Source organism: Tinamus guttatus, unplaced genomic scaffold (assembly GCF_059628265.1).
Source record: "Tinamus guttatus ecotype Peru unplaced genomic scaffold, ASM5962826v1 Tinamus_guttatus_pri_ptg000659l, whole genome shotgun sequence".
In the NCBI taxonomy this organism is placed as follows: Eukaryota; Metazoa; Chordata; class Aves; order Tinamiformes; family Tinamidae; genus Tinamus; species Tinamus guttatus.
Window position 1 is genome coordinate 1,530,836 of NW_028289193.1, and position 15,284 is coordinate 1,546,119.

Sequence of the window (15,284 nt, forward strand, 5' to 3'; positions counted from 1 at the left end):
CCAGGAAAAAATAAATAAATCAGGAACAAAAAATTCCTTTAACTACTGAGGGAGTTAGCAACATTCTGAAAGAAAATTGTAGCGTCATTCAGAAACAAATAAATAAAACATAATTATAAGCTTTCCAACATAATATGGATGACAGATGTATTTACCTAAGAGTTCCTCCTTTTTACTAACTGGACCATAAAAGCCAAATTTGCCTGAGGGGCTTCTCTTGAAGTCCACAAAAATTGTCTGCTTGCATGCAAAGAGCAAAACTGTGTTTTTATATAACCATCGTCTCTTAAATTCTATCCCCAGACACTCAACTGGCTGGGAGCTTTTCTGCTGTATCTAAGTATTTAGCTCCACTGCAAGCCTCAGCTAACTCCCTGGGAGCTCCTTACCGATATCCAGGTGAAATGTTGTTTCTGATTAGATAACAATGAATTGAGAAATAATTAATCTTCTAGACTAAATGATACAGGGACTGAAAATGCAATTCATTGTACCCATTCACAGGCATATTAGACTTGCTGATAATTCTGCTCATACAGGTCTGGAAAATCATCCATAGAAAATGTTTTTCCCCTCAACAGGATCAATGCTGCTTTCTTGACGCACATTTTGTTGAGCTTAACTGTATTTCATTGCTACATGAAAAGATTACCTGCAGACGTAGATACAGCACCCGTGCCCAAAAGCTACAGCATACATTACAACGGTCAATCTGAAAATAATTGTGCAAAAACAGGGAATGAGACAAACAGGGCATTAAAATTGTAATGTTACCAAGTATTTGTTATCTGTTTTCTAAAGCAGATTACCTGAAAAATTTCCTTTAGACCATGAACAACTGGTGGTTGGTACAAATTAGAAATCTCTTCTTCCTCATCTACTTTCATAAGTATTTCACCAGAGTGTACAGCAAGAATATAACAGAAGCTGGGAGGAGGAAGACTAGTTGTCATCTGTTAAGAAATAAGTAAAAGAAACAGAACTTTAAAAAAGACACTTCCATTTGGTCAGTCAACATTTATAATAATAGTAAGTATATAGAGATATGGTTAAATAATAACAATTCACTGAAGTAGAAGTTGATTTAATAAAACAACAAGTGAAATCATCTTGTATGCATCATCCTTTCCAGAATTTGACATTGATCCTCATTAGAAAAACATCTCATTATTTGGCACACTTGGCCTTCACTGTGACTATTTCAAAGTGGTTGTTGTTTTTACATTATTTTTATAACATGGTAGGAGTACCCTGTTTTTTTTTTTTTGTTTTAATATCCATAACTATTCTGAGATTAGGGGACTTGTGCATGTGGGTGGGTTTTTGTGATAGTAAACAGCTGAAGAACTTTTAAAGACACCAAATTAAATCCAGGACAGCACAAGGAGATAATGAAGAACAGGAACTCAAAACTACATTTTTTTTCTCTTTATGCTATGCCAAAATTTTTCTTTCCTCCTTAAAAAGTGTTGTGACGTAACAACTTTATCAATCTCCATTTAATGAGATCCCAAACAAGAACAGCTTCTCAGGAACGAAAGACAATATAGCAATTTTTTTTTTTTATTGTGCATTTGGTAAAACGCTGTTCTAGAGATGTTTTCTGTTAATAAACCATTTCATTTACTGAAAAAAATGAATCTATTAAAAACAGCTGCGAACTCATTGAAAAAATCTGCATTAAGAAAAAAACAGGCAAAAAGCCATCAAATCAAGTTCTGTTTGCCTCGGACTATTAAATAAGGTAACTGAATGTACATGCATCTCAAAAGAAGTCAGTTCCACAGATCTCTTCCCAACGTTAACAGTGTGTTGGTAATACTATTTAGGTTTCTATGTGTAAAACTCTATCTGCTTGCATAAAACTATAGTTTCTATCAAGAAAAAAATATCACAAATAAAAAAAAGTCATTCTCCCCAAAACTGTACATTGTAAGTCTTGATCTTCCTTGGAATGAATTAGCATTTCAAATTTAGGACAGAAGTGTAAACTGCATCATTATAGAAAGTTTCCTCGCTTTTTAGATTGCTATTAATATAGAGAAAACGAAGAATGCATGAATGTTGCAATAAGGCTAAATGACACTTAGGAGCTTTGCTCTATCCGTATATGCTCTTGTTCTGTTGTCTACAACATTTTTACACAGAAAACAATCCACTCTTCTGAGATTTCTTAAATATCGTGGGAAAATAAAGGAGGGAAGAGCAGTTTCACTGGGTTTCACTTGGACAAGGACTGAACGTTTATTCTTCAACGCAAATCCCCATACAATGTAAATAACACCACCTTGTAGAGAAAAAAAATCTCACAGTTACAAGTAATATTCATCTTCAGTTTTCTCCTTTATTTCCCTTGTTTTTTCTTTTTTTTTTTAAATCTTCCATCCTGATCGACTTCTAGGCTCTAACAAAATTTAATACCACAAACGCCTTCCCCAAAAAACAGCTACACAAAACAGCAGGACAGCATGAACACTTGGTTATTCAGAAGCTTCTCAAATGATCTCATATTACCAAAATGCCACTTGGTACGACAAAACCCCTTTTCCAATAGAAAAGATAGTTAAAGGATATTTAAAGGATGTAATTCTAAATCTGCAAAAAAATAGTAACTACTTTAAATCCATTTAAATTTAAATATCTCACAGTGGAATTTTTCACATGCACACAATCATAGGGAAAAAAAATGTCTTTTAGCACATGAAGAATACTTTTATATTCCTCCTCTGACTGTCTACGCATGGGACAAGCATGAGTCAGAATCACTCTAGCTAAATAAGACCTGATTCCAGCAGTCAGGCTGCGCTCAGGAAAGTTAAACTTTAGAAAAGCACTTTTGAATCTAAGGCTGAAAAGCTTTTCAGACGGGTTCGGTTATATCATTGTACACAGATTCCTTAGCTGGCTCCACACTATCGAATATCTCCCTCCTGCAGCGAGGAGGGGAGAGGAATAATTTGCCTGGATGCTCTACCATTTTGGCTCTGGAGGATTGATGACTGCATCATTTTGGAAACGTGATCCTGATCCAGAGGGATCCAGGTTAGGGTAGGATGAAGCCAAAGCCAGTAACAAAACGCAGTAGCTAAAGAGACTGGGAGAAACTGATTCCCAAAATAAACATGATTACACTACCAATAAAAATAGTAATTGTGAGTGAAGAAATACATTTCCACAATAATATGACTTACCATTTCAGAGTCTTGACTTTGCCCAGGAACTTTTACAGGCACTACTGGAGGCCACAAGCTGTCTATCAGACTAAAAAGTCCTAATGTCCTTCAAAAGAACAATAAAATCAGGTTTAAAATGTTTTCCAATATTGCATGTCATACTAAAAAGATCAATTTAATTATTTAAATATTAATTTAAAAGAATAATATAATTCAAACCATCGCATGATTCTGAAAGCAATTTTAAATCACATTTGCTTTCCAGAAGCTGTTTTTGATTTGGTCTCATTAAAACTCCATCTTTTCTGCTGCAGGGTGGAGAGCAAGGCAAGGGACAGATGACATTCAGCGACAAGCAAGTCGTATTTAATTCTTTGCCACGAACAGCCAGCAGGGAAACTGGGGTGAATGCTGGCTTGCAGAGGACACCAATACCAATACAACCTCTTTTAAGGAACAGCTTCGTGACACAGCAGTTTTACTGGTAGACGGAACAAAACATTTGGCCTCTATCATTTTTTGTTGCTTACTTTTCTCTCACAGCTAGTCGTAACTGCTTTCAGGAAAGCCTGCAATGCTCAGGCATGAACATCTGATAGAAAAACTGGTAAGGGCTTTTCTTAAAGAGGCCTTGGAGTACAAATGTGCAGAGATCCATCTCCTTCCGGCCCATCCCCAATAATTTAGCTATTTTCTTTACTTGTGAAAGTTTCCAACTTCTCCTTCAGAAACGAACATAAAATTAACGGCCCAGCATATTAAGATAAAGTGGCAGAGCCTCTCCAGCCTCAGCATTCAAAGCTGGAAGCAGCAGCTCTGTGGTCGCCTGATGCATCAGCAGGGCAGTAAAGAAAACGGTGTCTGAGGGAGAGGCCAAGAAGAGCCAAGGACAGAAAGTAGCTACAACCAGCTCAAAAAGGCATGAATTTTATAGTTACAGCTCTTGGTTATTCTGCCTTAGTTCTCTGGGAATGTTTCATACAGCTAACGGCAGAGATCTGCATTTTAAGCCCACACTGCCTTCCAGGGCAAACAGCCCATCCCGCAAATGAAGGGAGCTGAAACAGCGCTGGAGATGAAGTCAAGCACGTGCCGAAGGTGTTATCTGCTCCTGTACCAAAACCTGCCGGGAGGGCATATGCGGGGTCGGCCCTGAAGCGCGCGGCACCACGCAGCTTCTCTGCAGGGAGTGACAAGGAACCTCTTCCTTAACGTTCGGCCTGAGCTTACGGGTGATCATTTACTTCTATATTGCACTATAGTCTTTCTCTTGATCCTGAGGTATTTATGCTTTGGGAATCTGTAAGTCAGCAACCTAGTTCAATGTGTCTTCATGTCACCTATGATACAATGTTAATAACGAAACCTGGTGGATCATCACCAGATGTTTTCTGAGTGTTTATCTGTGTGTGTGTGTCTGTGTGTACAAAGATCGCATACACATCAACTTATAGCAAACTAGGCTGTTTTTTTCCAGCTATAACCACATCTCCACACAGATCTTACAATGGTCCCTCACTGAAATCTGTATTTTGAATCTTGCACAAGAGACATAAAGTTACCCTTGCCCTGTACATCTCCAGCTTGCAATCACGTATCAGCATATTCAGGATATCTGGCATTGCCTTCAACCACTTGTGGGCCTGTTGGAGAAGGTGATCTACTGCTTAAACTAAGAGCACTTGTATTATTAGCAAATTACTGCATTTGTTTACAAGAGAGACTGCCTCCTGAACATCTTCGACTCATCCCTTCCCTCGACAGCAGTGAGGCAAGCGACAGGGATACTCAACACGCGAAGGCCCGGATCTCCACACGCTCTGCTCCGGAGCCGTCACTGAGGTGCCAAGGTGTCCCCGCTGAGGCAGCTCCTGCCCTGCCACCCATGCGGGTGCCTCCGAGGCAGTTAATGCTCTCCTTTCATGTGTGGGCTCTGTCTCGCTGGGGCAACCACGCTGCCGAAACTGCTACACATTGTGTCCTCCGCTGTAGAAAATAATTATCCTCGCAGAAAGAATAAAATTCATTCTCTTTATTGGCCGTGCAGCACTCGAATCCCACTTCAATCTGCCGGGAACAATGGGTGTATTTTATCCAATATGTGTATCCTTCCTCAGCTATAGAGGCAGGACAAGGGACCAGCAGCTGGCTCTGTGCTGCACTGAGGGGACTCACGCAGCCCCAGCGTGCACAAAGGGCCTTTCTCACTTCACAAGGCAAAATAAAAACTTAACAATTTGGCCCTGAGAGTGTAAATTGCCAGTCACTCTATTTAAAAAATAATAATAAAGACAAAAATTTAATGACAAGAGAAGGACAGACCTCTAAAAAAAAACGAAAAGTAGCATAAGAAGCGAGAAGAAACAGGACCAAGGATAAAACGGAACGTGCAAAGTATTTTGAATAGTTTTTTCTACTTAAGAGACAAGGAATCTATTCTAAATTTCTATAGCTTTGCTTAAAAAATAAATAAAATAAAAAACAAAACAAGAACAACAACAAAAAGCATTAATCAGCATTGATCCCATAATCTTCCATACTGAAGTGAAATCTATATTTGGTTAAAATCCTTTTGTTACCCATTGAATATATGGATATCCAGCAGTTATCCACCAAACAGAAAGACCCCCAGCAGCAATGTAATGGAGAGACACACAGAAGGATGGACCCCTGACAGTCCTCTGCACACAGGTACTCTTCTCTCCCATAAACAGGTATCCTCAAGCTTTGCCTACACGTAATGTTACAATTATATACATATATAGATAGATAGATATGGGTTTTGTATACAGCACGGCATATGTACATACACCAAATATATTCTTAGCTTTCAATGTGATCTAGAAGTATTCACTTCTACTTTAATTTGCATTGTTGAATTACGGTACATCTCCGTATATCCATAAACACAAACTGCTGTGCACCCACACAGCAAGCCCAGAATTTACAGTACCTTCCCCACTATGAAACAGGCTGAACATATGGTGGAGAGAATGCAAAATGCACCTTCTGCACAGGCACAAGTCGGTTCTACCACGATTAGCACCATCACCTTCAGCTACTCCAAAGGAAAATCATAGAATCACAGAATGCTGAAGGTTGGAAGGGACCTCTAGAGATCATCTAGCCCAACCCCCTGCACACGCAGGGTCACCTAGAGCACGTGGCACAGGACTGCGTCCAAGCGGGTTTGAAGATCTCCAGAGAAGGAGACTCCACAACCTCTCTGGGCAGCCTGTTCCAGGGCTCTGGCACCTTCACTGGGAAGAAATTTTTCCTTAAGTTCCTGTGGAACTTTTGGTGTTTCAGTTTGTGGCCATTTCCTCTAGTTCTGTCGGTGGCCACCAGTGAAAAGAGACCAGCCCCATCCTCCTCACTGCCTCCCTTGAGGTACTTCTAGACACTGCTCAGGTCCCCTCTCAGCTTTCTCTTCTCCAGCTGAACAGGCCCAGCTCCCTCAGCCTCTCCTCACAGGGCAGATGTTCCAGGCCCCTGATCATCCTTGTAGCCCTGCGCTGGACTCTCTCCAGCAGCTCCACATCCCTCTTGTCCTGTGGAGCCCAGAACTGGACACAGTACTCCAGATGTGGAGCACTCCAGGCCGGCCGTGCTGCGCGCGGAGGCGGCTCCCCTGGCTCATCCCACCACCCTCCCGGGCGGCTCCTGGCCCCCGTGAGGGACTCGGCTCTCGCGCTGCTCCCGATCTTCGTGCCTTGCGGTGCCGGTCGCTGCAAAGCCACGGGGCTGGCACTCGGATGCACATGCACGTTTGCTCTGGGACTTCTCACAAAACCCACACGTCAAGGAAAAGCGCGCATAATTATATCTAGCTTCCCCGTAAAAATATAAACCAGCTGCATACCTACAGCTCCAGTACCTGGCTCTGTCTCTGTCGAAATTTCTCTCTTTTCATACTACGAACTATACTGCAAACATCAAACAATTTCAAACTTTAATTTTTAAAACCTCTATCATCTCACTAGCTTTCTGTTCCACTTACTTAAATTATACTAAGGTACTAAAATGAAAAACAAAAAAGTGATGAGGCAGCTTTGCCCGTTTACTGAAGAGATTGCGTTTCTCTGACCAACATGAAGTTTTACCTATAGTTCTGGTCCAATAACATTACATGTGACAAGCCTGAATAATTTTTTCAAATTAGAGCTATACTGCTATGTTTTTTGATCAAAACACACAGTTTGGGGGATTTTGCAATTTTATTAACTACAACACAGGGTCAAGGGATAATAACTAGATAGAGAATGCATCAGACAACACAGAAAGAAGAACAAGCAGAACAAATGCGCATAACTAAGAAAAGAAAATGGGCCAAGTCAAGTTTATGTTAGGGCAAGACTCCAGGACTCTTCTCCAACATCCTCGAGAGTTCCCTGGGGACTCAGGATGCCTCCTCTCCACAACTCCCAGTTCTAGTCTGGACTCAAACCGTTCTCTTCTGGCACTAACACAGGCTCAAATGCCCTCAGTTTGCAGGCTCAGAGACTAAGCACTCAAAAATAAAGCAATTTCTGATCTCTAGTTCATTGGAAATTATGCATAATACATTAAAACACTGATTTTTTAATACAGAATTACTTTTGATACAGCATGCTCTTTTGTATTCTCCAGTGCTGGTTATTAAGGACTTTGGATGGAAGCACTGATGGAAGCAGTAGTCCATGCTTGTTAAAAAGAAGAAAACTCAAGAAACAAAATAAATTTCTGATATATATCACAGAATCAAGTCATCAAAAAAAAAAGTAACACAGACATTCAAAACTTTAAAGTAATTACCCAAATTGCGCTTTAAACAGAACTCAGCTTCTAACCACAGCAATTACTGAAGTGTTTAAGGACCTCAAAACCTCAGAGATGTGGGTGGCTCTTTTAGATGGCAGCCCTTTTGGAGGAGGGAAAACCAGAGGAAGGAAGTCACGACTTCCTTGCGCTGTGGAGAGTTCTTACTATTGCATTTCCTGTCAACGTCCTGCAGTTGAAAAACCTTCTTTGCAGGCAGTTAGCAGTGGCCCTGTCTTCTGAGCGTAAAGCAAAGGTACATGATGAAAAGTAGAGGAAAAAGGAGGCCAAAAGAAAGAAAGAAGGAAAAAAAAAGAAAAAGCTTGGGTAAAATAGTAACAGTAATATTAGGACAAATTTAGGAAAATTTCACATTCCATCATCTAATATATAAAGTTCTAAAATTACAAAAAAAAATCAATTTTATTTGAAAACAGAGAAAATTCTCAGTGAAACATAACACTAGTGGATCACATTCAATATTCAGAGCCTAGAAGTGAATGCACCGAGCAGCACAGCAAGCAATTACGGAGCAGCCTGCCATTAATTAATGGCTGAGCCATGTGCCAAATCTTATGAGCTGATGTGTCCCTCAAAACATTTCACCCTGTCCTGTGTAAATGTGGACTGTAGCTTCGTCCATGCAACAGTTGCATCTACTTTTCAATCTTGGTGACATTTTTTTAATTTAGGGACAAAATTGGTACTGACATCCTGAGTTAATTATGTATTATGTTAAAGCATTTTTTTCTTTGCATTTTTAAACTGGTGTAATCTTTCTGTTCTGCTGAATAGAAACTCTTCATGTTCCAAGAGGAATTATAAAGACAAAGAAACAGGTAGGTCCGCTATGGTCAGAAATAAAACAACTCACTGTCAAAACAGATGAAAAGGCAAAATTGTGAAAAAAAAAATATATATCCTGTGTGTAACGCCAGTCAGGGCCTAAAAGCACAAAACTAACATCTGTGTCCTTTGGACAGATACCTAACTGCAGAGTTTATCTCTGCTTATTGGATTTAACTGCTGCTGTTAGGATAAAGCAGATTATGACAATTCTTAGGTGAGACTTTTCAGGGAATACTTGGCCCCTGTATCAAATTGCATCCATTTAGCTACTGGTTTTACTGGATGTACCTGAAAAAAAAGGGGGGGATCTACTAGAACAGCAAGGTTCCATGTGGGCTGTGCTGCATGCTGACTTCTGTCTCCAGCAGGACTCCAAAGAAATCTCACTTCCTCCTTCTCCAGGGGCTAAATTTAAAAGACTGACATATGGGGCAGTGGGAGGACGAGAGAGAGGACATCTCTAAGGACCAGACATCTAGCAGCAGATCAGCAAACATTTTCTAGCCTTTGCTGTTTAAGCCCTCGTAACTTCCACCCTCTGCTCCGATGATCCTAAACGGGCAGGCTGGGGAATAGCAGAGCAAAAGACAAGCAGATACGAGAGGGAGAAAAGATGCCAAGAAGCAGATACTGAACCACATCCATGTTGTTAACTAAGGTGCTACAATTCCCGTTCCTACCTGATTCCGGCTGTAACCAACCCCCTAAAGCCGGACTAGAACAACTGCTGTAGAAAACAACCCTAAACAAGTCACAACAAGTTAGTCATGACTCAGCCATGCCCACCCGTCCTACAAGATTACCAGAAACTGGACTGCACAGGGAAAACCACTTCCTCTATTTTACTACCCAGGGAAAGCTTTCTTGCAGTGATGGCTTTGAGGAGAGGTTTCCATGAGGTTTGGGACCTATTTTGGAACTCACCTGAATCCATGAAGGACTTTCAGATGACCTCTTGACTTTTTAGAGCTGGTCTGTTCTGCATTTTTTTTAAGCATACAGGTATTCAAAAAACACATTCAACACTAACAGTGCTTCCTAGATGAGATTACCATAAATCTCATTTTGCACAGGCTTGTTCTTGGTCAAAACATGACTCAAATGTTTAAGTTCTTATCCCACTTTTCTTTTGGAATACAAATATTTACTCATCAGATCCATTCTTTGATCCATTCTACAGGACAAGTCCATTCAAGTTAGATTAGATCCAGGTTACCATCTGGATGTGAAATAACACATTTTGGCACATTTTTGAGCCACAGAGGTGGTCCACTGATGCAAAAACCTTGAGTGACTTTTCTATCTATCGGGTGAATGAAAATCACCTCCATCTCATGGAGGGCCTGAAGAAGCCCTCTGGCTCCATAAGAAAGATTCCAATCCACGTGATAGTGGGACAACGGGCACATACGGGATCCCATTAGCTGTTCTTGGCCTACTCCAGATCACGAGCTCCAAAGGCAGGCTTTTCCCTCGCATATCCTACGTTTTCTCCCCTGTTATCCACACTAAAAGCCCCTGCCACATTCCAGGAAGCACACAGTTTAGGAAGAGCCATGTCCTTCCATCCCGAGACAGCCCGGGCCCTCCTTGCAGGGCAGGCCACGGCTTCAGCTGCCCACGGGCACGTCCCGCCACCGCTCGCCCCGCGAGCCCTTGTGCCCGGCGGCCGGCTCCGCTCTCTGTGAATAAGCGCTCCCTTGCACTTACTCCCACTACGGCTTTGCTGCGGTTTCCATCACACCTAGAACGCCACAAAACATGTCCCAACACTTAAGAGCAGTAACAAGCTACAAAGCAGAACTTGGGCCGAAACAATTAAGAAAAAAACAAATCCCTGCACAGTTCCGCCACCCACCCGCTCTGTGCAAGGAGATCACGTTCCCCGGAGCGGCGCTGGCCCCTTTCTGGCCCCGCTTCCTCGCGGGGCCACCACCAGCACAGCTCCCGCGGAGCCACCAGCATCTGCGCGGCGCTGGCCGGCCCCGCGGTCACTCGCTGCCGCTTTGAAGCACAATTTACACGAGGAAAAGTCTGGCTCTTGTTAGCTAGGCCGAGCGCTGGAAACACCAGCAGCCGGTTGTAAAACTGCAGTTGTGTCCAGAATTCCAAAGCCATTATTTAATTTGTTTGGAAAAAAAAAAAAAGTAACTTGAAAAAAAAAAAGCCAACAAAATAATTAAATAAGAAGACGTGTTTGTTATTAAAGATCCATAAAAATGTAAGTGGGCTTGAAATCCAAGGGATCTGAAAATTAACACTGCAAGCACATAAAAAGAAAAGCGCACTGAATAGGGCTGGCTGGGAAACAGCAGTTCCATTTTACTAAACATTTCAAGTCTTTGAAATCTGTTTTTGTTCCAATATGGGCAAAAAAAGGGAGACTTTTTGAACATTTTCATGAAATGAAAATGAGACAGAATTCCTTCCCTCTGGACCTGAAAATAATCTTCCTAACAAAATTGTATCCAAAATAGATAATGTTTCCATGAAACATCCTGATTCTGATGAAACAGCACTTTTCAAACAGGGGAAAAAAAAAAACATCAGCAAAAATATCACAGCCATTCTAATAGTAAAGGTTTATCTACACAAGACACTTGTACCAACATAAAGTATGCTGAGCATTGAACCAACTTAAAGACATTTTTACAGTTCCCCATGCAAATACCATACCACTTTCCTTCAAAGGGTATTCTGTAAGATAATTGACCTCTATAAAAGATTTTTTTCTTGATTAAATATTTTAGTTTAAGGATGTTACAGGAATCACAGAACTAGCAAAATTAGAGAGTCACCATTTTGTTACTTATTTGGAGAGTTTTTAATAAACCTGTGACATTTCTATTCTAAAATGAGAATGGTTTTGTGCTTCAGGAGATTTTTTTTTTTTTAAGAGGAATAAATTGTGTTTCCACAGCCATATAAGTTTAACTGAATTAAGCTCTCATATATTAAGGAAATATATTCTTTCTCATATATTCTTTGCTCGGCCAGCAGAATAGAGAAACTCACTGCAATTAATAGTTTTGCAACGAAAGGGAAGTACACTAATGTTTTTAAGTCTTTGAATCTCGTGAAGAGGAAGAAAACATTTATCCTGTGTGCAATATTTCCTGAGGTAATTCTTTGCTGTAAGTTGCTTTGCTAAAAGTGTATTTGTGGGCTAGGTTACTTAATGCCCATTTTGGAGCACGGTGGGGTCAATCCTTTCTGCTCCAGCTGGTGCCTACTCCATGCCCTGAGTGTGGCAATTAGTGCAGTTAATTAAAGAAGGCCGGATTCAGTTGTTCTAATCAATTCTAACCCGTTGCTGGAATAAATTGCACATTCTCTCTGCCAGCCACAGCTCTTCAACACCCTTTCCTAGGAACTGCTCTCACCTTGCTCTTGTGGCTCTCTGCAAAACTTTCATTCCCGCTAAGCAGCAGAATCTTCCTTCCCATCTCCTGCAATACTGTCCAACGTCTTCTGCAGAATCCAGGAACTGCAGCTGCACCTCACTGAACATCCCATAGGCATCCTGGACAAGGAGGCATAACCTGCAAAACAATCCTCTGTTACGGAATTGCCTCTGTTCACAACCAACTCGTTAGCACATTTCTAAAAACTGTATTACAAGCCTCAGAATAGGACTTGCAATACTGCAATAACTAGAGAATTCCTACTAAATAGTGATATTGTAAAAACAGTGACATGAGTAAAAATAAATAAATATGAGTAAAAAAAAAATAAAATCAACAGCATTACAACTTTTCTCACATATATTTGCACAAAGCCCCTGAATGAAATAGTGAAGCATGACTGAGAATGAGAATAAAAGGCTTGCACTGGGGAGCACATAAACTAACTGCAGAGCAGTATGTAGTTAGGAATAAAGAAGGTTGAGTCTTTGCCTAAGTTGAAATGAATTCTGCAATGTGTACCAAAGAACGCACGCAAATGCATATATGTGTGCGGATGTAGTATATATAAACATACAAATTCTGCTTGCAAGTGAACAAAGTAACATTTCACAAGGAATAATCACACGCACTGAAACTTGTAAAATGTATAAACATTACATTTTCTTTGAATTAAGAGTACCGAGGATTCAAAAACTGACACATCAGATTTTATTTCCTTCTTTTTCTGAAACACTAGCATGAAACTACAGACTAGTAAATTCATTTTTTTGGTAAGAAGAAGCCCAAAGGAGCTATTTTAAGGGGGTAGTTAAAGAACCTGCTAAGCGAACCATTTGATTAAAGCAATCCATGAGAAGCATTGCTTAACCAACTTGCTGGCATTTTTAGAAGATATTACTGTCCCAGCAGATAAGGCAAACTCGGTGGATGTCATACGTTTAGATGTCAGAAATGCATTTCACAAGATTGTGCACCTGAGATGAGCAGCGCGATAGCGTGAGTCACAGCGCGCTGCGGAAGGAGGCTGCTCGCTACAACGTGGGTTTAATTGCCCCAGAAAGCAGCAGTTAAGCGTGGAAACTTTTCAGAAGGGGGTCAAGAACCACACAGTGGTGGAGGTTGGAAGGGACCTCTAGTCCAACTTGCTGCTGAAGAAAGGGCACCAGAAGATTACCTCGGAGGGTAGCACAAGCATCTCTGTGTCTGGTTGGAGCTCAGGGGCGCCGAAGGCAGCAGAGGTCTGGTCATTTCAGAAGCCCAGCACGGTCGTTCTCAAGCCAACTCCTGCTGCTTTGGGAACACACCATATACTGCAGTAGGAGCACCCGCAAAGCATCCAACAGCAGCTCCTTTTGCACATTCTGGAGCTGGTTTTGAGGGACAAGGAGTGGCAGGACTGAACATTCATGAAGACTCCCATGTTTTCCCTGAATCCCTAGCCGTAGTGTCGTGTGGGAGGGAAAGCCACATACCCTGAGCTCTGGGGTGAGTGACATTCCCAGGCCAGCGAGCCAGGGACAAACCTGTGTCTTCAACAGCTCTTATTGCCCTTTTTGTTTCCTGTATGAAACAACCAAGGAGATCCCTTGTGGGCAGGGATCACAAGATCACCTCCGGCTCAAGGCCACAGAGGGTATGTTGTGTCACAAACATGCTGGCCCAGAAGCAGAATAACTATAGTCGCCTGCCACTTTCCATCTTAGGACCCTTCAGTCACTTAAAAACCTCTGTCAAGCCTTAACTGATTGGACTGAGATTTCTTATTGTTTTGTTTGAGAAAAAAAGCCAACAGGGGTAAAATGTTCTGGACATCTCTGAAAAACAGACGGAGAGGAACAGGAGGGGGAGAAAAAAGCAGTTTTGCTTATGTTAACAAAACATTCAGTGATTGTTGTGCAAAAAAAATAGTTCTTCGTATTTTGAAGCACACAAAGGGCAACTGAGTTTGTGTCTCAAACGCCTTAACTGTGTTCAGCAGTCTCTTAACTGTGAACTGATCACTGGAATTTCTCATATCTTCAGTGAGACATAACGAAATGCAAGTCAGTCTCAGACTAGCTGGCACCAGGCTCACATTAAGTCTTCTGGGACATGTTAATTGCCTAAATAAAATTAGCTTGGTTGGTGCTGAACACATCAGTTACCAAGGGTACATTTTCACAGTCCTTTTAAGCCAAGAGCTGGCTGCTGCCACACGTGGAAGTCTCAACTTTCCGGTTTGCAGCTTCCATGTTTCCATTCCTTGGTTGGGGCAACGTAAACAGTGAGGCTACTAAACTGATCTTACCAAAACAAGTCTACAGCCAAAAAGAAAAAAGCCACCCAACTGTAGTCAGAGCAGCTTCCTGCAAGCGAGCCCCGTGGAAGTGCAGTCCCGATGTGTGGAGAACGGCTTGCAGGCAAGGACGGGTTTTCCAGGCTGGACTGGAAGTCTGAGGTTCCCACTCGAGCTGTCCCATGAACACGGAAGGTCATATGACAGGAGAACAGTCATCATACAACTGTGCCATTGCTTGGAATATAGAAATATAGAGGCAGAAGTGTGCAATTTGAGGCTTACACCACTAAAAACCTCATTCATACTGGGACCGTGTTGGTGATCATTGGTGTAACGGTGAAACACAGAACCTCTCGCACCATGCTGCAAATGCATCCGCCCTATTAGGACCAGACGTGTGACCAGTACGGCACGTGCACTCAAAGATAGTCATGATTTCTCAAAAAAGCATTGAAAATTAAATGTATATATCAAGCCACTTGGAAGACTGAATTCCTCAAACTGTACAATTTCAGGCTGAAAGATAAGGAACATCCCAAACTAACTCCATGAACAGAACTTTAGGAACAAATCTTCCCTGCTGCAACACTGTTTAACAAAAAGTTCCAATGAAAGAATGACAAGAACTTGAAATATTTTTAACAGCACTGGCCCGTCCCACATTAAATAGCCAATGATACAGATACTTAAACGAGTGAAAACTTATTTTCCAACATAATAGCTGCCAGGAGCTCAAGTGAATGGCACAGCAGCATTCAGCAATGCACTCAGAGGACGATT

General features: G+C 41.4%; 1 protein-coding gene across 1 annotated transcript in view; it reads right to left on the reverse strand.

The window, feature by feature from the left end:
* SPIDR (scaffold protein involved in DNA repair) overlaps nt 1-15,284 on the reverse strand; it is a 115,012-nt gene that overhangs the window by 13,890 nt on the left and 85,838 nt on the right. Inside the window, exons 4-7 of the mRNA XM_088536366.1 lie at nt 12,203-12,361; nt 3,192-3,279; nt 810-953; nt 653-712 (exon numbers count right to left, since the gene is read on the reverse strand). Of these exons, the coding sequence (XP_088392492.1) occupies nt 653-712; nt 810-953; nt 3,192-3,279; nt 12,203-12,361 (451 nt within the window). The remainder of the gene's footprint in view (nt 1-652; nt 713-809; nt 954-3,191; nt 3,280-12,202; nt 12,362-15,284) is intronic.